The 23,349-nt window shown below is 42.3% G+C and overlaps 1 protein-coding gene across 1 annotated transcript in view; it reads left to right on the plus strand.

Moving 5' to 3' along the window:
* ZNF704 (zinc finger protein 704) overlaps positions 1 to 22,066 on the plus strand; it is a 224,017-nt gene extending 201,951 nt beyond the window's left edge. Inside the window, exons 8-9 of the mRNA XM_012739991.3 lie at positions 7,941 to 8,038; positions 9,360 to 22,066. Of these exons, the coding sequence (XP_012595445.2) occupies positions 7,941 to 8,038; positions 9,360 to 9,471 (210 nt within the window). The 3' untranslated portion in view covers positions 9,472 to 22,066. The remainder of the gene's footprint in view (positions 1 to 7,940; positions 8,039 to 9,359) is intronic.
* Positions 22,067 to 23,349: the final 1,283 nt, after the last annotated feature.

Consider the following 23,349-nt stretch of genomic DNA (forward strand, 5'->3'; position numbering starts at 1 on the left):
ATTATGGAGACCTGCTTTTCTGCATCCTGTTAACTCCTGCCTTTGACTTGGGAAGAATTTTCAAGAGCATGCACCACATTGTTCATGGCTATAAGGACAAGCATAGCCTATAGACAGAGTAGCCCAGTTCAACTCTCTTTTCAAATTACCTCTGTGACCAACCAAACCAGATTATTTTTTTCCCTTTGCTTTTTTAATTCAACCATCTCCTTCTGAAGTATAGAAAAATCATTCTGAATAGTTTTTACTATTAATAGCTACATGTCCTCCACAGTTCCTAAATGTCTTACACAGTAGGATACCCCAGGATGCCTTCTATTGTTTGTTTTTCAACAATGAAAGTTTAAAATTCTGCAATGTACACTCTGTTTATCTCTCCCCTCATCTCAATACCCTTGATTCTTTCAGAGTCCCTGATTTCACTCTCTCTCTCTGTTTACCTAGGGTATTCTTGACAAGAGCTTTGACAGAAAGTATACAGGGTGGTTGGGTTCACTGGCTATTCCTATGCCAGCTTCTAATTTATTCTTTCACCAGAAAATTTCCAGTCTTTCTGGTGATGTAATCTGTTTCAGCAAAGACTTCAGACTGTTAAGTTAGTCAAGCTTGCCATTCCGATGTGAAGGTAAGATAAGGGTGGCGGTGGTATTTTCAAAGGCTTTTGTTCTACTCCAGGAAAACAAGAATATTACAACTAGGAATGTTCTTTATGTTGCTAAACTCTCTATCAGTGCTTTAAAAAAAAGTAAGTGGGTGCTTGTCCTCTTCCTTCTCCTGGTGGGCTGGCTCCTGACGGTCCACACCACACAGAGAAAAGACTGTCACAGGCCCACTGTCCGGGTGCCAGCAACTGTCCCTGAATTCTCCAAGCGTGCCGGTCAGCCCCTAGAAAACGAGGAGCCAGGTGGAACCTGAGAACATGTGAATTCCTACCTTCTAAACTGGCATAATAGGGTTTTCAGATAGAAGGACTAAAAAAAGTTTTAAATTATAATGAATTAGTATTAATGATGGCTTCAGCTGTATCCAAACTGAAGGATTTATCAGTTTTCATATTTTTTTAAGAAAAAATCACCTTTCTCTTTGTACTCCAAAACAAATGCACCGAGGTTGTCAACCCTGATTAGGATTTACTTTTCTCCCGAGTCTTTGAAAAATTCCTTTCTGAGGAATCTCAAGGGTTGCAGGATTTTATTTACTCATTTGCCTATGGTAGGTTTCCTGAACATGGTGGGCTTTAATAAGTTCCCAGGGTAAGACCTCTTCCCGGAGGTGTGTAGCCAGGAAGGCTGAACTGCATATTTACAAATGTAACTGGAAGTTCAGTCTTTTCTAGCCTAAGGCTGTGGGGAGAGGGGTGAGATGGAGACCCTCATTAATTACAACTTTCTTTGACCAGTTTTTCCCTAAGGACCTACCTTTTCTTCTAATTATCTCCATTTCTTTCTCTGTCTTTTCATGGCAGAAAACTGAGAGCTCTTGGCTTCTTTATTAATCAGCTCAGGCTGCCATAACAAAATACCATAGACTTGGTGGCTTAAACAGCAGAAATTTATCTTTTCACAGTTCTGGAAGCTAGAAGTCCAAGATCAAGGTGTCATCCAATTCAGTTCCTGATGAAGGCTCTCTTCCTGGCTTGGAGATGGCCTAACCTCTGTGTATGCACAATTGAGAGCGAGCGAGTGTGCGCGTATGGGTGGGTGTACCAGCCCTCTGGTGTTTCTTCTTATAACGCTAATCCTGTTGGCTCAGAGCCCCACCATTATGACCACATTTGATTTTTTTTTTTGGAGACAGAATCTCACTCTGTTGCCCGGGCTAGAGTGCCGTGGCGTCAGCCTAGCTCACAGCAACCTCAAACTCCTGGGCTCAAGCAATCCTTCTGCCTCAGCCTCCCGAGTAGCTGGGACTACAGGCATGTACCACCATGCCCGGCTAACTTTTTGTATATCTTTTTAGTTGGCCAATTAATTTCTTTATATTTTTAGTAGACACGGGGTCTCGCTCTTGCTCAGGCTGGTTTCGAACTCCTGACCTTGAGCAATCTGCCCGCCTCGGCCTCCCAGAGTGCTAGGATTGCAGGCAAGAGCCACCACTCCCAGCCATGACCACATTTAATCTTAATTACTTCCTTAAATCTCCAAATGCAGCCACACTGGGGGATTAGAACTTCAACATATGAATTTTGGGAGGATGCAAACATTCATTAGGTAGCAGCCCCCAACAAGCAAGTAGCAGCTAATCAGCCTGCAGCCCAAGGGCAGTTCCAGGCTTCAGGCTGTGGGGAAAGGTCTCCAAACCTGAGAGAGCAGTGCTTAATTGTTAGATGCTTAGCTGGTTGGGTTTTTTGTTGTTTTGTTTTTGTTTTTATTTTTTTATAATGCTTTGTGGGAGGATTCAGAATAGCATAAGAGGTTAAAACCAAACCAAAGATCTTTTTTTTCCTCTTGAGAGATAGAAAATCACAAAGAAGATATTTCTGCAACATATTTGCAGAAGCGTACAACACCTGTATTACTCCACTGATGTGAGACTTAGTTACAAATCCTGGCTCTTGCATTTATGAATTATGACCTCTAGCCAGTCATGTGGCCTTTGTAAAGTAATGTCCTCTACTCTAATACCACCTTGTAGAATTGTGTTATTCAGACAGTGCCTGGTATAGGCTAATATTATGGGGCACTTACGGTGATTGCTACCTTTGACATGTCCCATTCCTGTAAAACAGGGGTCAGAGAAAGGGGAGACTCCCTATTTAGCATTGATTCATATAACACAAATATTCTCAACACATGGAGAGATTAGCCCCAATTTTTACAGACTATAATAGTTTAGAGTTCTTTAAAGTCTTCTGAGGTCATACCTAATAAGTAGACAAATTATGGACACATAGCCCAAAAATTTTATTTATTTAGAAATAATCATGTAATATTTTCCAAGTATATTCTATACTTTATAAAACATGCTATAAAATAGAAATGGTTAGGAAATAAAACAAAGATTAAAATACAAAGACCACTAAGAGAGCCAAAATAATGCTTTTTAGACCTTTATTTTAGAGCTATATTATTTCCCTTAATTATGTGGCAGGATGGAAGAGTGGAAAGGACAGGGTTTTGACATCATTCAGAAGTAAGTTCCAAGGCTAGCTGGTATCAGACAGCCATGTTCAAGTCCTGGGTCTGCCATTTACTAGCTGTGTGGCCTGAACCATGCACTTAACTTCTCCATTTCCTCAACTATAAAATGGAAACAATAGATAGGATAGGGCCGTTGTGAAGATTAAATTAGCTAACATACAGAAGGTTCTCAGCTCATGTAGCAGGCTCACAGTAAATTGCTGCTAGGGCTACTTTTACCTCTGGGATGCTGTGCAGGCCACTTCCCTGCTCAAAGCCTAAGGTTCTTTATCTACAAGATGCAGCTATAGGTCACTTATTTTGCAAGCTTGATGTGAGGATGAAAAGAGGTAATAAGTAACTTAGGTGCCCATCTTTCACATTTGCAAGCACTGAATAAATAGTTCCCCACCCTTGTCCCCAACTAAAATAAGAAGCTAAAAAATGATTATCTTGCTATCTAAAGTCTCAAGGAAAACTCACAAATCATATTGAGCCTCCCACAGAGCAAAGCCACACACCCAAGTATGAAATGGGTCCTCTGTCTCTTGCTGTGCTGTACCCTGTGGAAACCCACATCTGTTGTGGGATGGGGAGAGGCTACACACATAAGTGCATACCCAGACTCCAGAGTTAAGAGAGCCATTAGCAGGAACAAAGGCTCTGGAAGGGGTCATTCCTGCTGTAGGACTACGCTGTGGTTTGAATGTCTCCCCCAAAGCTCATGTATTAGAAACTTAATCCCCAATGCAACTATGTTGAAAGGTGGGACCTTTAAGAAAGGTCATAAAGGCAGGACTCTCATGGATTAATATTATTGCAAAGGTATATATGTTAAAAAACAAGTTCAGCCCTCTCTCAAGCACTATGGGATGGTGCGGCAAGAAGGACCTTGCCAGAAGCAGCCCCCTGACCTTGGACTTCCCAGCCTCCAGAACTGTAAGAAACACATTTCTGTTTATTATAAATTAGCAGCCTCAGGTATTCTTTTATGTCAGGACAAAATGGACTAGGACAGGCCATATTTCTCAAACCAACCCATATTTCTCAAACTCTGCTCATGGAATTTTCAAAAACCTGTTCTTCACGCCCCCAACCCACCAAACCCAGTGCTTCTCCAGTTTTCCCATCTCGGTACGTGGCACCACCATCTCCCCAGCCACTCTGTAAGAACCTAGGATTCCTCTTTGACTCCTCCATCATTCATCTAAAGATGCATCTGCAGTTTTCTTCATCTCACATCCCATCCATCTGCAAGTCCTCAGCTGTGCCTCTAAAGACAGGAATCCAGCCCCTTCCCACGACTACCGCCACACCTGGTCTAAACCACTGGTATGTTTGTGCCTGGAATCCTGCAAAAGCCTCTTAACTAGTCTGCAGGGCTTCTTTCCAGGCTGCCCACTATCCATTCCCCAAGGAGCCAAAGAGATCTTTTTAAAGCACTAATCAGATGTCTCGTTTTTTAAAAACTCTCCAGTGGCTGCCATTGCACTTAGAATAACATTCAAATCCCTTACGCAGTTCAGAGGCATGAGCTGATTCTGCCATTTTCTCTCCTCCCAGAGCACCCTCTGGCCCCATGGGGGTTCTGTGTGCTTGGAGGCCTTTGTCCCTTGCTTTCTCCTTCTCTGGAATTCCCTGGAGATAAAAGATAATCTCCTTAAGAGGCCTTCTCTCAGCTCCCTAAATAAATAAATGTCCTCTCCTTTGATTACACTTTAGCCTATTATCCTATTTTATTTCATTCAGGTACTTATCACTAAAATGATCTTGTCTGTGTTTGTGTTTACTGTCTGTCTCCCCACTAGAATGTAAGCTCTTTGAGGACAGAGACTTTATTTTGTTCATGGCTGTATCCTCAGAATCTAGAACAATGCCTGGTCCATAGTAAGTACTTAAAAATATTTATTGAATGAAGAACATCCAGTAAGGTCATATCACCTCATGTACAAGGATTATGGCAACTTTTTACAGTCTAGAACCTTCCACATTATCCCCAGCTGATGGAAGTAGTGTCACTGTTTTGTCACCTGAACTCCAGTTCTTTAAATGATGCTGTATTCTTAGGATTGTATGAGGTCTACAGTAGTTTTTAAATTTTTATTTTTATTGCTCTGATAATTTAAAACAATTCATAGGCACATATTCTAAATCAGGGGTCCTCAAACTTTTTAAACAGGGGGCCAATTCACTGTCCCCCAGACCATTGGGGGGGGCCGTTGGAGAGTGCAGCACACATTCCACACATGCGCACTGTGGGCCTGGGACGAGTTGGCTGCTAAGCAGGATAGGCAGTGGTGGCAAAAACACCCAGTGGGCTGGATAAATGTCCTCGGCGGGCCATTATTTGAGGATGCCAGTTCTAGATCATCTGCAGTGGCCATGGGCATCTGAGGTATTCACCCCCTCTAGTATGCATCCCATACAAAACCAAGTCCATATGGGATGGGGGTGAGGGGGCTTCTGCTCTTGGAAGGACCTACATATCTATATACATAAAATGAATGCACTGAACTCCAAAGATTTTTTGTTTGTTTTTGAGACAGAGTCTCACTCTGTTGCCCTGGGTAGAGTGCCATGGCGTCAGCCTAGCTCACAGCAACCTCAAACTCCTGGGCTCAAGCGAGCCTCCTGCCTCAGCCTCCCAAAAGCTTTTATTTTTTAAAATTCTGTATATCAGTCACATCTGCTGGTCCTTGTTCCACCCAACTTTGGCAGAAAGACTAGTGGTACAGAATAATTCAGACTCAAGGCAAAAGTTTAAAATGTTAGGTTTTTACCCACCTGTATAATTTTTTTAAGTGTCTTAGTTCTTTCTGTGCTATGGCAGAATGCTGTAGGCTAGATAGTTTATAATGAACTGAAATGTGTTGGCTAGCAGTCTGGAGGCTGGGAAGTCCAATATCAAAATGCCAGCATCTGGCGAGGGCCTTCTTGCTACATCTTCACATGGTGGAAAGTGAGAGGGTGAGAGAGGGCCAGCCTCACCCTTTTACAGCGACACCGATCCCACCCATGAGAATGGAGCCCTCTGGCCTTTTCATCCCTTTAAGGTCCCACCTCTTAATACTGGTGCAATGGCAATGAAATTTCAACATGAGTTTTAGAAGGGACATTCAAACTACAGCATTTAAATTAATGTCCAGGAAAATAACACTGATGTGCATTCCTTTACATGGAAAGAAAATAGAAAGTACTAGTTCCTGTTAGAGAAAAACCAGTGCTCTATGTATGTCTCAGGAATGCTCCGTGACTATTAACTAGCAATGATACCCTGTTTCCCCAAAAATAAGACAGGGTCTTATATTTATTTTTCCTCAAGAAGACACCCTAGGGCTTATTTTTAGGGGATGTGTTACTTTTTTTAAGTATGGTACAACAGTCTACATTTATTCAAATATAGTTAAGCCGTCTTCTTCTGGAACATCATCATAGGTCTCCAAACCCTGAATTTCATCCTGAATTTCTTGCGACTCTATTTCCTTTAGAACCATTGGCCCCAATCTCTCATGTCAAGCAATTAAAGCTCTCATGGGGCAGATGAGGAGGGCTGTTTGTCTTCTTTACCAATCCGCAACGACAAAATGCATGGGTTGTGGGGCTACTCTGCGTAGCCACGCCCATCACTAGGTCTTATTTTCAGGGTAGGGCTTATATTACGCAAATGCTTACAGATCCTGCTAGGGCTTATTTTATGGGTAGGTCTTATTTTCAGGGAAACATGGTATTTCTATGACCATGCTGGCTTCTAGGTGACTAAGTTTTTAAATTTATTAAATACCTGCTTTCCCACATATGGCCATACTATGTAATTAATTGAAACATCATTTTTCTCCTGTTATGAAAAATTCTTTTGCAGCTTTTGAGAATTCCGGGAGCTGAGAAGATACTTAGTTTTATGGGAGCAGGTGATGCAAAGGGGCAGAGTGTGTAATCCAGGGGGGATCCAGGACAGAGGCCCTCCTGTTCTTACGCCTTGAGAGGCAGAGTGTGGCAGGGTTAGACACACGCCCTGCATCAGGGAGAGCTGCGGTACAGCCCTGGCTCTGCCATCGCGTGCGCTGTGACCTTGGGCAAGTTACTAACCTTCCTCAGCCTTGGTTTCCCTGTCTATAAAATGGGGAGCAATGATAGTACTTATCGTATAGGGTCGTAGTGAAAATTAAAGCTGTTGTCAGCGTGCCTGGCTCAGAGTGAGTGCCCGGTCAGTATTCCACGGACGGCAGACGTTGATTGGCTCAGGCGCTCTGCCTCTTGCATTTGTTCTTATTTGGACCCCAGAGTCTGCTGTTGGGATGACTTACACACACATTTATTGATTTAGTAGTTGTGATGGATCTAATAGAGCACACAGAAGGCTTAGGCACCATGTTGTGTCGCTGTCACTGATGAGCTCTGTAATCTCAGATAAATCTCTTCACCTCTCTAGGTAGTTTACATCTTCTAAAAAGGGAATCATGAGACTTGCCCTGCTTGACAGCGTTCATGAGGATTAAATGAAATTTAAAAATGCTTTTAAGGTTTAAAATATTATGCAAGTGAAAATATGGTCTTATGGACAACTTGGAATGCATAGACATGAATAACAAAGATTTTTAACATAGTGGTTGGTGATGGATCTTTTCTGTTTGGGAATGCATCCAAATTCTGCCATGAGCAATTCCCCCCCCCCCATTCATTCTACATATGATCTCTGTGAAGAAAGCATTTCATCTCTACTTCTAACGGCCGACGACCACTGCCCGCATGGCAGAGGCTAAATCAATGCATGGGTGGAGAACCCGCCCCGTCAACTTTGTCTTCCATGTATTTATTTACCAGGTGTCACCAACACATCATCATCCAGTGGGCACAGGAGAGCAGAGACAGCACGGCCACACGATCCTGTCCTCCCCACCCAGGGGCACCGTCAGCCTAAGGTGGGACTCCTCAAAACGCCACACACCTCATCTCAAGGGAATTAGCTGTAAGAACAGAACAACAAACAGAAGCCAAAGAGATGATCGTCCGTAAAATGTATCCACAATCTCGGAAACACCCTCTCTTTTTTTCCCCCATGGCTTTTCCATTCATTAACTACTAATGAAGATTTTTTGGGTTTTTTTTTTTTGCGGGGGAGGGGGCAGTAATGGTTTTCAGTAAGTTTTCTTGCAGAATATGTAATAGTGATTATTGGGTCTAGTTAGAGTCATGCCGTATCAGCCTCTGTATTTAAAGGAGCTACAAGATACAGTTTTTGATACAGATCAAGCAGGGTCTCCCTAGGGGAACACGGTAGTCCCCTTTTATCTGTGGTTTCTCTTTCTGTAGTTTCAGTTACCCACAGTCAACCACAGTTCAAAAATATTAAAGGAAAATTCCAGAAATAAACAATTTGTAGTTTTGAATTGCATGCCATTCTGAGTAGCATGACAAGATCTCAGGCACCATCCTGCCCAGGGCATGAACCCTCCCTTTGTCCAGCCTGTCCCCACGGTCTGTGCCTCCCGCTCGTTAGTCACTTACTTAGTAGCCAGCTGGGTTGTCAGATCAGCTGCTACAGTGTCACAGTGCTTGTGTTTCAGTCACTCTTACTTTACTTATTCATGGCCCCAAAGAGCAAGAGCGGTGATGCTGGCAATGCAGGCATGCCAAAGAGGAGTTGTTAAAGAGCTTCCCTTAGGTGGAAGGGTGAAAGTTTTTGACTGAATACGTTAGGAAAGAAAAAAAAAAATGACATGCTGAACTTACTGTAGATCTTAGCAAGAATGAGTCTTCTTCCATGAAATTATGAAGACGGAAAAAGAAATTCATGTGGGTGTTTACATATAGGGTTCAGGACTATCCAAGGTTTCAAGCATCCACTGGAGGTCTTGGAATGTGTCTCTTGTGGGTAAGTGGAGACTACTGTACTAGAAATTTGAGAAGGGAGCACCTGGAAGTATATATTTAAAAACTTGAAAGAGCAATGGTGTTCTCTGTTGGCATTTCTTATGTTTACTTATTTCATTCACTTTTTAAAAGATGGCCAGATGGACATGTCCGCAAATGGACAAATAGAAGCTTAAGGGCTGTAGTACCTAATAGTAACAGCTAAGTATAGGGGCCATGGACACATCCAGCATATGTTGAAGTCTGAACCTAGAGAGAACCCTCCTATATTCTCTCCCTCTCTCCCCCTCCCTCGCTCTGTTTTGAGCTCTCCATAGAATGCCCCTTGAATTCTTCCCACTGAACTAATCTTCCTCGTCTGTCTCACAGGAAGCCCAGGGGAGAGGGCAAAAAATGCCGGAAGGTGTACGGGATGGAGAATCGAGACATGTGGTGCACCTCCTGCCGCTGGAAGAAGGCCTGCCAGAGGTTCATCGACTGAGAGATGCCCAGGCCTGAGCACTCCTGCCCTGGCCCTTCCGGTGTAGGTGTTGGAAAGAGCTTTTCCTTCCAAATAAAACACACTTGAAGCCCAGGAAAAGCACTTCCAGAAACCTTGGTGGAGTGACAGCAACAACAAAAGTCACCACCCTTACTGCTCTTCCTGAGAACCCAACCCAGAGCAGCTATTACTATTTTTTTTCCCTTCAAAAGAAAAGTCAACTTTTTTGCTGTATGTCTAGGTCTTAAAACTGTGGACTTTTGAAACAATTGAACCAACAAAGCCCGTTTTACCTAGAAAGGCATATTTTGATAAGCTTTCTGAATTATGCCGTTTCTGAGATTTTTTTGACAAACACACACACAAAAAATAAGCTACACATTATTCAGTAGCAATTGTACAAAGAACAATACCTGCTTTTGTTGTGAATAATCTTTTCCCTGTTTTCCATTTGACTTCTTGGAGCAGTACACATCATGATGTGTTGCAAGAAAGTGCAGCACGCTGGGTATCTTTTTCTATGTCTTTCTGTTTGTTTTGTTTTTAAGAATGGCTCCAAACTGAACCATGGTAGAGCTGTTAGCTTGGTGGGCCCCAGATGGCACAAACTCAAAAAGCAATTGGCCGTGGAAATCACCAGCAGACATCAGCCCCAAGCTAAGTTCAGGAAATCCAGCTGTCACTGTTGGGAAACATCTAGGAGTCTTCCTTGGATTTATAAGAAGCTCTTCCCCACGAGGCAGCACAGCTAATACTCTACCTGCCACAACTCAGTCAAGAACTGGCCCCCGTAGCCATCTGGGTAAGCCTTGATGCTTCTTTCAGGGATGGGATGCAAACAGCAGCTCGGATCTATTTGTTACCGCGTGTCTGTCAAGACTGTAGCCAGGTTAATGGGTCATTAGTCCTTCCCTCCAAACTCCACCACTGGCTGACTTCAGAAAAAGGTAGAGAACTCCAAACTCTCCCAGCAGGTTTGCTTTAGACAAAGAACACAGCAGACATGTCCCCATCTGTTCAGAAAGTCACGTTAGGTCCACAGACCACTTCCATTCTGAGTGCACTTTTATAGGTTTTATGCTTTAGCATGTATGGGAGATGGGTTAACGAACAATATAAACATTATATGGGTAAATGGGAGGTCCAAACCTTTATTTTTCTTATAAAAATATGGGAGCTATTCAGTAAGAATTTACTCAAAAGGGAACATACAGAACACCAAAAGGAAAATGCATGTGGGTATAGGAATCTCTCAGTTTAGCAGGGTCAGGGCCAGCGCTGTGTTCCACCGACTGGCCTTTCTAGCTTGGTGTGTTTGCTTGCTGTTGTTGGTTTTGGTGGTGCTGACGTAGGGAGAGGGGAGTAGTTGCCAAGCCCTATAAATAAGCTCATTTTCTATCTCCCCTACTGTCGACTGCCCTGCTGAAGAGTTCTTTCTCCTATACCTATGCAAAGAAGCAAGAGCACCTTAGAGGAGGTACTGTGTAGGGAACAAGGGACGTGGGATCAGCCATAGGAATGTTCAATGAAATTGCACAGAGGGAAGTTTAATATATGTTTTGAGCTTGTACATATGCTTTTTAAAAAAAGAGTAAGTAGAAAGAAGTCATCTAGTAATAACAGATATCCTTTTTATATATATAAGCAAGGGAAACTATCAGGAGGTTCTGCAGTGCAACATCCACAATCTGTGCGTTCAGATATTTTGGCAATTTATTTTTTAAACGGTCATATAACTTTTTAAAAAAATTATTCCTTGGAAGAGATTCTGGGTTTTTTGTTTTTCCTTTTTTCTTTAAAAACACTTATTTCTATTTCAAGAGAACAGATCTAATTTCACATCTTGATTACCAATCAATACTAGGCACAGCACCAGCTATATTGTATGTTTAGTACTTTTACAAGGTCAGCATTACAAGGGCATTTTTTTAAAATGCAAAACTACGTTTGCTTCCTCTGCCCTAGCATGTCCTTCCCCCTCCTGGTGTCCTGTCACTTCACCTGCAGCACCACTGCAGATGATACGATGCTCTGGCCTGGTCCAGGAGGCCCTGAACGACGGGCAGATTGCCCAGTGGGCATGGAAAGGCCAAGGCTGGTCAACTGTTTGAGCAAATTCACTGTGTAAATGAAAGTCAGGGGACAACCCTGGACCAGAGGTTTTTCTCTTTGACAAAATCCAGATTGATCAAGGCTCTGGCCCTTGATCCTTGGATTGAGTCACTAATCAAAAAAGATTGAAGTGGTGAGGGGTCAAATCCACCCCTCCCAGAACTCTGGAACACAAGAAGGGAAAGATCTTTACTGTGGAGTAGTCCTGGAGCAAGGCCCTATGGCTCTCAGCCCCAAAGACGCAGCCCATGAGCAGTTTGAGCTCTGGCTTACCTGAGGCCAACTCGCTCCTTACCGAGTTGTCAGCCAGTGCACAGGTGCAAGCAGAACCGTAGAGGTGAATGCAGCTTCCCTGGGATTTCTTCTCCTTTCTAAAGCCTTCTCCACACACACTTCTCTGAATCTCCTGCCCGAGTCAGGGCTCCTTTCTGCTGGCTAACCCAGGGCTCTGTGTACTTTCTTCTCCGGCCTCGGGTACGGACAGACCCTCAGTACCTTCCTGGACACACAGACATACATTTCCTGTACCAAGGCATGTACTAACTAGGAGACCACCAAGTGACACCTGATTGGCCTTGAAGAAAAGGGATTATGCTTCGTCCAAGCCACCAAGAAAGCTATGAATTTCAATCTACAGCGGCTGGTTGTAAAAGTTAAAATTTTTTGTTGATGTAGAGTTATTTTGTTATATCTTGCAACTAAATGAAGTGCCAAATTAAGCCAGACTTTCATTTTATGCCATCCCTGTGGAACCAAGTTGCTTAGTGTGTGTGATCACTTGGCAGGAGGAGGGGGAAGGGTGGGAAGCGGGCTGGAGCCGTGTCCATCCCGGGGAGCCCAGAGGCCTGTCTGTGTGAAGGGAGTGGCGATACAATGGATTCCCGTCCCCAGGTATTTCTAAATAAGGCATGTGGTAGCCTTTTGCTTTTTTGCTCCCTTGACACCCCTTCCTTCAAAAAAAGGTTTCTCATCTCTCTCCAAAGCAGCATTTCACGGTGACTGGCAGGGCATTCTCCAGATACCCACAACCATAGTATTCATCAGGCAGTAGTTTTAAGACTTAGTCCTTCCCAGGTGCCATGTGCTCAATGTGTGGGAGGCAGTGTGACAAGATGGAGAAAACACCTGGGTAGCAAAGGGGTCAGGGGGGAGATACGAGAGGCCTGTGGACACCTGGTCCCACTCATCTTCTTGGTGCTAATCAGCCAGTGGTAACTGTCCCCGAGCACCTCCCCGGGAACTGCCCCGTTCTCCCGCTGGAAGCAGCTGCCTGGAGCGAGGAGAGGGCCCGGAGCCACTTCCCTGAAGGCGTCGAGAGTGCAGGGCTGTCTCTAGCAGGCAGCCTCATCCCGAGCGGACGTGGACTTCCCTCCACCTCATTTGGAGGAGAGTTTCTCCCGTGGCTGGCAAGAGCCAGCGTCAGGAAGAGAGCAGTGGGTTTCTCACCAGGAAGGTGCACGCTCGGCTGCAAAGTGCCTGTCGGCAGCTCCATGTACCAACGAGGTGCCCTTTATTAGACGATTCCTTGCCCGGCCACAACCACATTGCAGGTGACAATTTTCAGTAGAGAATGACCCGTGTTGCAGTTCTTGGGCTTCCCCAAAGAGATAGTCACATGTATGTTACAAAAGATTTCAGAAACTGAAATGTCCTCCATAAAATTGCAAGATCACTCAACTTTTAAATCTGCTGTCTCTGGTGTCAAACTAAGCCACATTTTTGGAAGTGGCCCTGGGGTTATGCGTTAGCCAGCACTGCTGAATTCCTATCCCACTTCATCAGACCCCATTGGAAAACGGAAGTGCACCATTCACTAGAGAAGGCTCAGAGAAAGGTGGCAAGAACTGTACATAGAGGAGAGAATACCTTGAGAATAGTAGCAAAATACTGTAAATTATATTCATTTCCTCAGGGAAAAATAAAGGGCATGTGAAAAATAGGTCTGGAGAATCCTAAGACCAGGAAGAATTTTGTTATCTGTAAAGTCGTTGCTAGTCAGAACAAGTTTTTTCAAGTGGTATCATTTCAAGACAAATTTCAGTGAACTGGACAGTACCGACTTTTCGAGGTGGAGGGGAATGGCCCATGAACAGGAGCTGTTTTCTTGGTAGCTGACCTGTAGTCCAAGACGGACGTTGGAACCACAGGCCAACGCCTGGGGGATATTCATAGACTCTCGTAAGGCTTTTTCTGAATGTAATTGTGAATACAAAGCCTTGCTGTTCCTTTCTATAATCACCCAATTGGGTGACTGTTTATTAGCTATAAGCAGAGTTCTGTAGGTGAAAGCAAGCCGTTAAAGATGTGCATTTTGCTTTAATAGCATGTTAAGGAATAAACTTCCATGGACTTTTGTGGAGAAGGTGCTGCTTTTTCTCACGAGACCCCGTAGAATTTCTATCGACCACATCATCTGTAGCATTGACCTGTGTGAACTCGGGGGGAGAATTTGTGCATACAAATGAGTGGAAACAGAGCAGGATTCATGAATATGCATGAGAATGTGGATCATTCTGGAGAATGCACTGGGCACGCGGGTCAACTGGAAATTTCATTTCTCTAAGGAAGTAGCCCTGCGAGCAGCACACAGACTCTCCTATTCCTCAAACTTGTGGGGATGCCTCTGCATCGAAACTGGTTCATTGTGTCTTTTTCCCATTGTAACTACCAAACCTGAAATCAGTGAATGAAATGAGATTAGCACTTTTAGGTACCAATTGTATCACTGAGGAATGCACACCAATAGAACAAGAAAGTATAAAATGTATTATAAGACCAACTGGTTTGCTTAGTATGACTTAACTTTGAAAAAGTCCATATTCAATGATATATATGCTTTAAAAGGTGTATCCATCATAGGACTAGCAATCAAAATGGGAATCTTACTTCTGGTCCTGTTTTGTAAATAGTTCCTTCTTTTGAAGACAATCTCATGTTTTATAACTTTTGTTGTGGGTCTGAGAATCACAATGGTGATATGTTTATGGCAAAATGTAATCTTAAAGACAATAATAATGATGACTTAATTTTCCAAATAAAACAAGAAATATACTGCTTAGGCTTCTACAGTTCTAAGAGACATGACACTTTTATAATACGCATTAATACTCAACTTCTCAAGTTAACACAACTGGAAATATTTTACAAGATGCCGTGTTTTGTAATCACAAAGAACATGAACATTTTGTGGGAAATGACCTTGGTTTTATACATTGTAGCTTATTTTTTAAAATATAGTATTTTACCAGACAGGAAATGTTAATATTATAAGCAATTCCTGCTCACCAAACAAAGGGCTATGCCTCTTTTAAGCAAGTGTTTTGATGCATATCTTTTCAATTAACCCTCTGCAAGCAAAGGTAGAAATGCGGATCAGATGGAATGGTTATTACAAGAGAATCAAGATAGCAACAGCTACTCCTTTTATCATTACCAGTCTATTAATTTACCATTAATTACCATTATTTAATTTTCAAAGAATTATGGGAAAGGCACTTGAAGAATCAGCATATATATTTTAAATCTAAAAAAATGTTAACAGATATGCTTATAGGCTCTGGGAGAAATATTCTTATAAATTCTTTCGGGTAAAATGATAAATTCCATGTCGAAAACACAAGTTTACCACTTGACCTACCAGAACCACAAACCTACATTTAACTAGCAAGTATCATTTGGTAGAAATTTCTAAAATCATAGTATGAAGGTTCAAAGATAGAATTCTTCGGTGATCAGTAGCACTTACATTATTAATTTTGTCCTCAGCACTAACTAAATAACTTTAATTTCCTTATCAGAATAAGTGCTTGATTTTTCACTGTGAAAAACTGACAGGCACACAAGGTTGTGATCGCAAAGTGACTGGGTTCCCAAGTCAGGAAACAAGGAGGGGAGCTGTGGCGAGTCTATTATAACCGCTCAATTCTGAACTTTGCCAAAACCATTTCATAATGATGTACAGTTTTATTCAAGCCCACTCACTATTAAAACAAGAAAGCATTGTTTTAAGATTGATAATCCAAAAACTATCCTAATTAGCCAAGTACACAGATAACATCAAAAGAAAAGCTGAGACAGAATAGCCATACACCTACTGGGCAACTCTTGTGAGGTGGTCAGAAGGTCACTCTGACCTTGGTTTCAAATAGGCTTTGGAACCTGCACACATGAGGACCAGAGATGCACAGAGTTAGGGAAAACCGTGTACAGCCTTGGCTCCCAGTCTTTGAGATGAGTCAACCAGCAAATCTCTATCTTCATTCCCTTGGAATATTTCCATTTTAGTATTGAAGTCCCCAAGAAATGTTTATTTCTGTATAGTTGTGAATCAAATGAGTCTCCCTTCATCTTTAAATAGAAGCTTCCTAATAGTATAAAGCAGAGTTTGCCAATTTAGATGCCTTAGAAGGGCAAAGCAAGTTCTGTAATGATCCATGTAGTAGATCAGACAAAAAGGGACACTAGGAATGTGAGATCCTATTGAAACAGAGAACACTTGCCCCCTTTGAAGGAATACTCAGCTCTAGACAATCAGAACCATGAAGAAATCAGGCCCGGGGCTGCCAGATCTTCTGACTTGGAAATATATTAACTGACACTTGAAGTGTTGACAACTAACTCAAGTTTTTGGCCAACACTGTACAGACCAAAGAGAACCTGCATGTGGGTGAGTGCAGCCTGTGGCCACCAGTTTCACCTGTTGGAGAAAACAGATCCCACATTCCATGGGTATAAGGCCAAGTACATCCATCAGCCCCACAAACCCACATGTTGCCACTATCTAAACAACTAAAATAAAAGAAGGGAAAGAGGTCATTTCTCCCTAGAAATCATTCTCCTGGAAGACTCGGATATAGAAATGCAATGTCTTTAGCCTTGCCTCGGATCAAAATATAGTGAGTTACCCAGCTCTGGCACTCTGCCTCCTTCTGGCGTGCCCAGGCCGTGCCCCGAAGCATTGAATAACTGTAATCCTGATTTTCATACTGTTTTCACTGCCGTGACCACTGTGATGAGGGGCTGGCAAAGAGCAGCCTCGTGCCTTCAGAGAAGGCAGGCAGGAGCCCCTGATGTTTTAAGATAGCACACACCTCCTTGTGCCAAAGCCCTTTGCCAACCTCTCCACACCCTCCCCTCCCCATCGCCCCTCGTGAGTCTTCATGCCAGGGTAAAATTACCATTGTTGCACCTCTGATATGGCAAAGTCCTTGCTTCAGAACTGGTAGGCACTTAGGTATCTTGGAGTGTCCACTAACTTCCAAAGGGTGTTTTCCCCCGTACAAAAGCTTAACATCTTTGAGGGCAAAAGCAAAATGGAAATAAACGTGTCATGAAAAATATTAGAAGTTGCTTCCCTGGCTTGGATGGACCAACTCATTTTGAACTGTATCTTACATCCTGATGGCATCAGGATAATCACTAACCCTTTCCCAGATGTAATAAAGAATGTCTCTTTCAGACACGTTATTCCGTTTGATCTTCAAGAATCCAGTGTAGAACAGGGATAGTTAGAATCACCATTATCCACCTCCAAGGCCAACCCAGAGTAATCTTGAACCTGAGAGGCAGCCTCAATTTTGCTTGTGAGGAGGAGGGAAAGGGCTCAGTGAAGGGCTGGCTCAGACCTTCCAGAATGACTCGAGACCTAACAAGACCTAGGGACCCACCATGTCTCAACCCGTCCTTTCAGTCCAGGACTTTCAGCATAGAAGTAAACAGCCCACTCATTCATGTGGCCAAGTACAAACCTAAATGTATCCCTTTACTAATCCCCAGTGCCTAAATTCTAACCAACTAAGTGGTTAATTATCAGATTTTCCTTGCTAATGCGATGTTCTGAGTAAAAGTTTTGACTCCTTGGGAAAACTGCTTCGCTGCTAGTATACAACATTTGCCATCTATGGAAACTTCAATTGATGCCAGAAAATATAAAACCAGCTCAAAATTTACAGATCTGTAATGATCAAATCAAAATGTAATGTAAACCCAAAGTTGGAAATGCCTGGTAATATAGTTTAGTCATGTTTAAATATGAATGCAATTTACATAAGATTGGCAATGTAATGTGAATGATTAAAAGGCAGTCCAATATATGAGTGGATTTCATCTTATCCTTCACCCATTAGTTTATCATCTCGAGTTTAGAGTAAAGCCGCTCACAGGCAGCTTAGCCATGGAGCTGGAAGGAGTCTGAGAAATCCAGTTTGGCCTGACACCTACTTCATTAGCATTCATTTTGATTAATGATACTTTTGTCGCGTTTCTGAAGTAACACAGTGCTGGAGGACGAACCTCCAGTTTAGCACCTTCCTCCTCTGAGGGAAAAGCAGCTCCTTTTGCAATGGATGTCACCATCCTGTGACTGTGGCAAGACTTAAAAAGACCCAAGCTTTAGGGGACAAGAAGAAAACTATCATTCCAAAAGCAGATAACTATAGATTTTGAAAAAAAAAAAAAAGGTGGAGAAAGTAGTTAAATGATAGTCCTTGTTTCTTAAAAATGTTCTTTCTCGTGTTGGGCACCATCCACATAATTATTAACTACCACCTTCTAAAGAGAAGATCCCCTTTATATTATGAAAATATGAAAGATAAATTCTTAAGTCTAATTAACTATGAGGTTCTCTTATAAGGGCCAGTTCCCTAAATTTTTAATTCAGAAAATTAGGGTAGAAAGCGACAACTCCTGAAAAAAGGTAAAAGAGTTGTCATTAAAGCAGAAAATGTTCTTTAAAGAAAAAAAAAAAAAAAAAAAAGGAAAGGTGCTCATCTGTTTTCTCCTGATTAATCCCTAACTAAAGAGGAAAACCAGCACTCTGGAGAAAAAAATTGAGCTCTAAGAGAGACCATTCTGGTTCCTAGTCTTGTTTTGTCCACATGGCCCCTAAGAATTTGCTAGAGGAACATTACTCTCCCCTCCTTGCCCTCATGTTCCCAAGCCAGAGGCCAGGCTGTAGTGTGTGTTCGCTTCCAAAGCCCGTGATGGGACCTTCTTGCTTCTGTGCTGATTTCTCTCTCTCAAATTAAGGTCCAAGGGGATAGATAAATGTTACTGTGGTTGGTACATTAGGCTCAATGTGGCCACCACCTTCCTTGGTGGCGGGGGAGGGAATTCTGTCTGTCTGAACAGTTTGAGGCCATCAGGAGGAGAGCAGCTTGGTCACTGGACAACCAGCCTCACTGAGCACAGGAGATTTGTTCAGACTCACGATAAAGAGTAGCCAGGCAGAGACCCAACCCTTGCACTGTGCCTCAAAGCCGCATGCAAGCCACCTCCCCACCAGGCCCCCCACACACACGCCAGGCTGAGAGAGATCAGAACCAGCAGGTGGAGCGGGCACACGTTCAAGGAGCCAAGAGGGCAGGGCGAGAGGGCTCCACTTCGAATTACTCCAGGCTCTGACCTCTGCCTGCAATTACAGAACATGAAAACAGGAATTGGCCTTTAGTATGTGAAAAGGAAGTAGCTCCTGCAGGGCATGATTGTTTTAATTTTATATTTATGGAGAAAGAAAATGACTCCAAGCCGCTCACGTTAAGCACTTGTCTCTCACTCCAGTGCCAGCCCCTTCCCACGTTCTGGGCACAGATGTACCGGGCCGAGAGGACAGAGCCAGAACTCTTAGGGCCAGTGGCTGCCGGAGTTTGAATTGCCCCTTAAACTACCCCACCCACCCACCCACGAAAGGGTGGAGGAGCAATGCATAACCTTGCAGATTACAAACCCTTGTTTTGCTTTTTAAACCTTTCCTTCCATACTCTGCGTATTGGAAATCAGTGGCTGTGATTTGACCAACCCCTGTGACAACGGCAAAGCCTCTCCTTTCCACAGTATCCCAACTGTTTGGGGAACCTCCTTGACCACTGGTAGAAAGCTTTAGAATAGACTTAGATTTTTAGGGAAGAATTCAAAAATCCCCAAAATTTACTAGTCCCATGACTTCAATAATAACTAAAAATTCCCTGGGTATAAATTAACCCAGGAATGTGGATCATATATGTAAAAAAAGAAAAATGCCATTAATCAATATTTTCCTACAACATACCCTAAAATTCTTATTTTTGTAATTAATGGTTGGATAACAGTCAGCCATTTAAACATACACTCTCTGGAATAACCAGACATTAGAATAGTTTCCAAAGTGTTTTGTGTATCAAAATCCTATATACTTAGAAGAACTCAGGATAAGAAAAAATCGCTAGGTCCCAAAGGGTTCACGACTATCATCAAATGCAACTGCTGAGTGGCCAACAGTCATTTTTTTTTTTTTTCAAACGAGAAGACTGGAGAGAGAGAACAATAGTAATTACAAAACCTCGGTTGTCCTTAGCCCATGATAAGGTTTAAGAAAACTCTGCTTTTAAACATTAAGCCATCTTTCAAATTGTTTTCTACACCAAATCTAAAAATATGAAAATGAAATTATTAAGTATTTTAAATGGGGTGGTTAGTGGAAATGCAATCAGTAGAAAGGTTGCTTTTTAGTGCCTGCTAAATAGAGGCAGGGAGATAGACCAGCGGGAAGACAGCAGTCCTTCCTTTGTGATGTGAAAATGACAGGCATGCACATGTCATTGGGCACTAATTCAGAAGCTAGATGGCAGTGCTATCCAATGTTTAGAGATCTTTTGAAATACAATCTTACCACCCTTCGGAGGTAAGTACTTGCTTACAAAAGTCTTTAATATTGGTGAATGAATGTATAAAATTATAAACTATGCATTTTCAAAGAGTAACATGTATTTTGTAACTAATCCAAGTAAATTTTTTTCATAGCTACTTATCACAACTGCAAATTATCCAAAATAAACTTGAACACATATGCTCATGGGTATGTGGGATGCCCCCCTCTCTCTTCTCCTAGTTGATGTTTTTAAAGGTGGTGTATTGAAACTTTATTCTGAAACTTCAGGCTCTAAAAACGTTCCACCACTACGGTGAATGATATATATTTTACTTCTTAAGCATAAATGGGAAATGTTGGCTGTTACAAAATGTGCCCAGTTCTTTATAGGCGGATGTTCTAGTAATGTTGGATTAACAAGAAAACAAAAGTGCATAAAATGAACGAGGATCGCATTGGATAAATTGGCATAGGTTTTGTCTGTTGTGTTTAATTCTCAATCCAAGAAAAAAAATATTCTTCAAAGAGTTTGGGTTCTAGAGCTTCAAAGAACAAATGAACATACTGTCCAGAAAAGCAAATCACTGATCTTTTTTCAAAATTACATAGAGAGACAATGACTTATATTTTAGAAAGTCTATATAGAATATACACAGATTTCTTCAGCCCTCTTGTTGATTTCATATTTTCATAAAACCTTTTCTCCTAATAATTTGTCTTTGCTCTTTAATCATTGCTTTATACTGTGTTACTCAGCATGAAAAAATATTCTTTCATCTGACAACGTGGAAATAAAGAACTCCATATTTCTCTGCCATCCCGGTTCTCTGCTATGTCCATTGAGAAAGTTTATCAACTGTATGTAAAATATGAAAAAAACACTTCTAAACCTGATACTTAAGGTTATACTGGATTGTTTGCTACCTAATACGAAGTTATTGTGGGAGGGCAACGTGTCTTTTTATATGATTTTTAGCCAAATCCAGATGTTCTGATACTACATTTCTGAATACCTATCTGACTGTAAATACAGCCTGTGGAGGTTCAGGTTGATAATAAACCTTTTCCATGACTGTTCCTCAGCCATGCTCCTTGCCAACTTTTGGCACATTGTACATAGATTTGTTGAATGTTTAAATGATGTTGTTTTTCTAAATGCTGTTCTCTAAAACAATCTTTTGAATGTTTTTTGCTTTTCATTGTTTTGGACTTTGTGTGTTAGTTTTTAAAAAAAAAAAAATGTTTCCTAAATATTTAACACCAGGAAAAAATATTTTAAAATAAACTGGTGCTAATTGAAACAGGCAAGAAAAATTGTGGATTGAAGACGTACAATAGAAAATGTTCACACCAGTTAAACTGCACTTTCCCGAGGGGACAGCTGGCATCTACCTGAAATAGGCATCAGGACGGCCACCAAATGTTTACAGTTTCTGTGGCTCGTTTAAGTGTGAAATGTAGAAGCGGCTCTGTCCCACCCCCCACCCCCAGAGTTGAGGATTTGCTACACTGGTCCTCTGGAAGCATTTTAAGTAGAAGAAAAGGCTTGTAGTAGGAACCACTTTAGTAATAGTCTTCTGGTCTTTGGACGTTTATGTTCTGTAATGCTTAGCTGTGACAATGACTTTGGTGTTGCCAATCTAGTCTGACATCATTGTTGACCTGTACTTACTCTGTGTATGGTTCTACCTTGGGTTGCACTGGCTGGAACCGAGCCAGAACACTGGACTTTCAGTAAGACAGACCATTCTGACTTCTACAGTGTCCACACACATGAATTTAAATGCACTTGTAACTGGTTGATTACCATGAAGTAAGTCTAACTTCCACTTAATAAAAGTTTTTGTGTATCTGCTTCTATTTGGGGGCCATTTATTTAAGTAGAGAATAACCAATTCATACCAGGAAATGCTCACTGGGGTTAGAGGGTTTGGGGCTTTACCTAGAGTTTGTAAAAACCAAGGTAATTGAAAACCAAGGAAACATCTTCCCCATATCAACTATTCACCATCAAGGCCATACTTAGAGATCTGTAGAAGGCATGCATCTCTTCTAGTGTTACGCCCTGCTGATGGTGACTTAAACCCATCTGCTTGGCAGTGACTGCCCAGATACATCAGCTATGCACTGTGTCCTGCTGATCCTGTCGTCCCAAGCAAGCAGACACAATGTGGCAAACAGAGAAAAAACAAGATCCTTTCTGGTGCTAAGCCAGCCTGCAGACACTGCCCCAGGCCAGTCTGTGTCCCCTAGAACTTGATACGTTCGCCTACAGAAGCCAAACATGCCTATGTGTTCAGCAAGGTAGCAGGCTTTGGAATTAGACGTGGGCACAAATCTGAGTTTTGCTTCTTACTAGATGGATAACTGGACAAGTGGTATAACCTTTGTAAGTCTCACACTTACAATGGGAATGACAATAAAGAGAAAATTGATTAGCTTGACTTGGACAAGCTCTTCACTCCTAATGCACTCAGTCTCAGCTGGAGATTGGGAGGACTGTGATTCACGGCCTACCACCTGGGTCAGAAAAGTTCCTACGTGCAGGGGTCCTCAGACTACAGCCCTCGGGCCACATGCGGCCCACCAAGGACATTTATCCGGCCCACCGGGTGTTTTTGCCGCTGCCTGTCCTGCTTAGCAGCCGACTCGTCCCGAGCCCACAGTGCGCATGCGTGGAATGTGCGCCGCACTCTCCAACGGCCCTCCAACCGTCTGAGGGACAGTGAAATGGCCCCCTGTTTAAAAAGTTTGAGGACCCCTAGTCTAGGGTTATTGTGAGGATTACCTGAAATTATATATGTCTTGGTGCAGAGAAGTGTTCCACAAATGGAAGCCAAAATACGCAACCATCCAGATCCCTCGCATTTCTAGGACAACTGCCTTCAAATACCAGAATGTCCTCATTTCGATTTCTTAAGATCCTTTCTAAATTGAAAATATCCTGCCCTTATTAAATAGCATACACACAACATCTGATAGTTTTCTTGGTGACTCCTGGCCATGATTATTTGCATTAATTAGTAGAATAAACCATGTGACTGAGTTTTATAGTCCAACCTGCTCAAGAACTAGAGGGCCTTGCAGTCAGATACCCACTGCTTTGTTTGCTGTGAAACAGAGTCTCACTCTGTCACCCCGGC

This window comes from Microcebus murinus, chromosome 7 (assembly GCF_040939455.1).
Source record: "Microcebus murinus isolate Inina chromosome 7, M.murinus_Inina_mat1.0, whole genome shotgun sequence".
NCBI classification, from domain to species: domain Eukaryota; kingdom Metazoa; phylum Chordata; class Mammalia; order Primates; family Cheirogaleidae; genus Microcebus; species Microcebus murinus.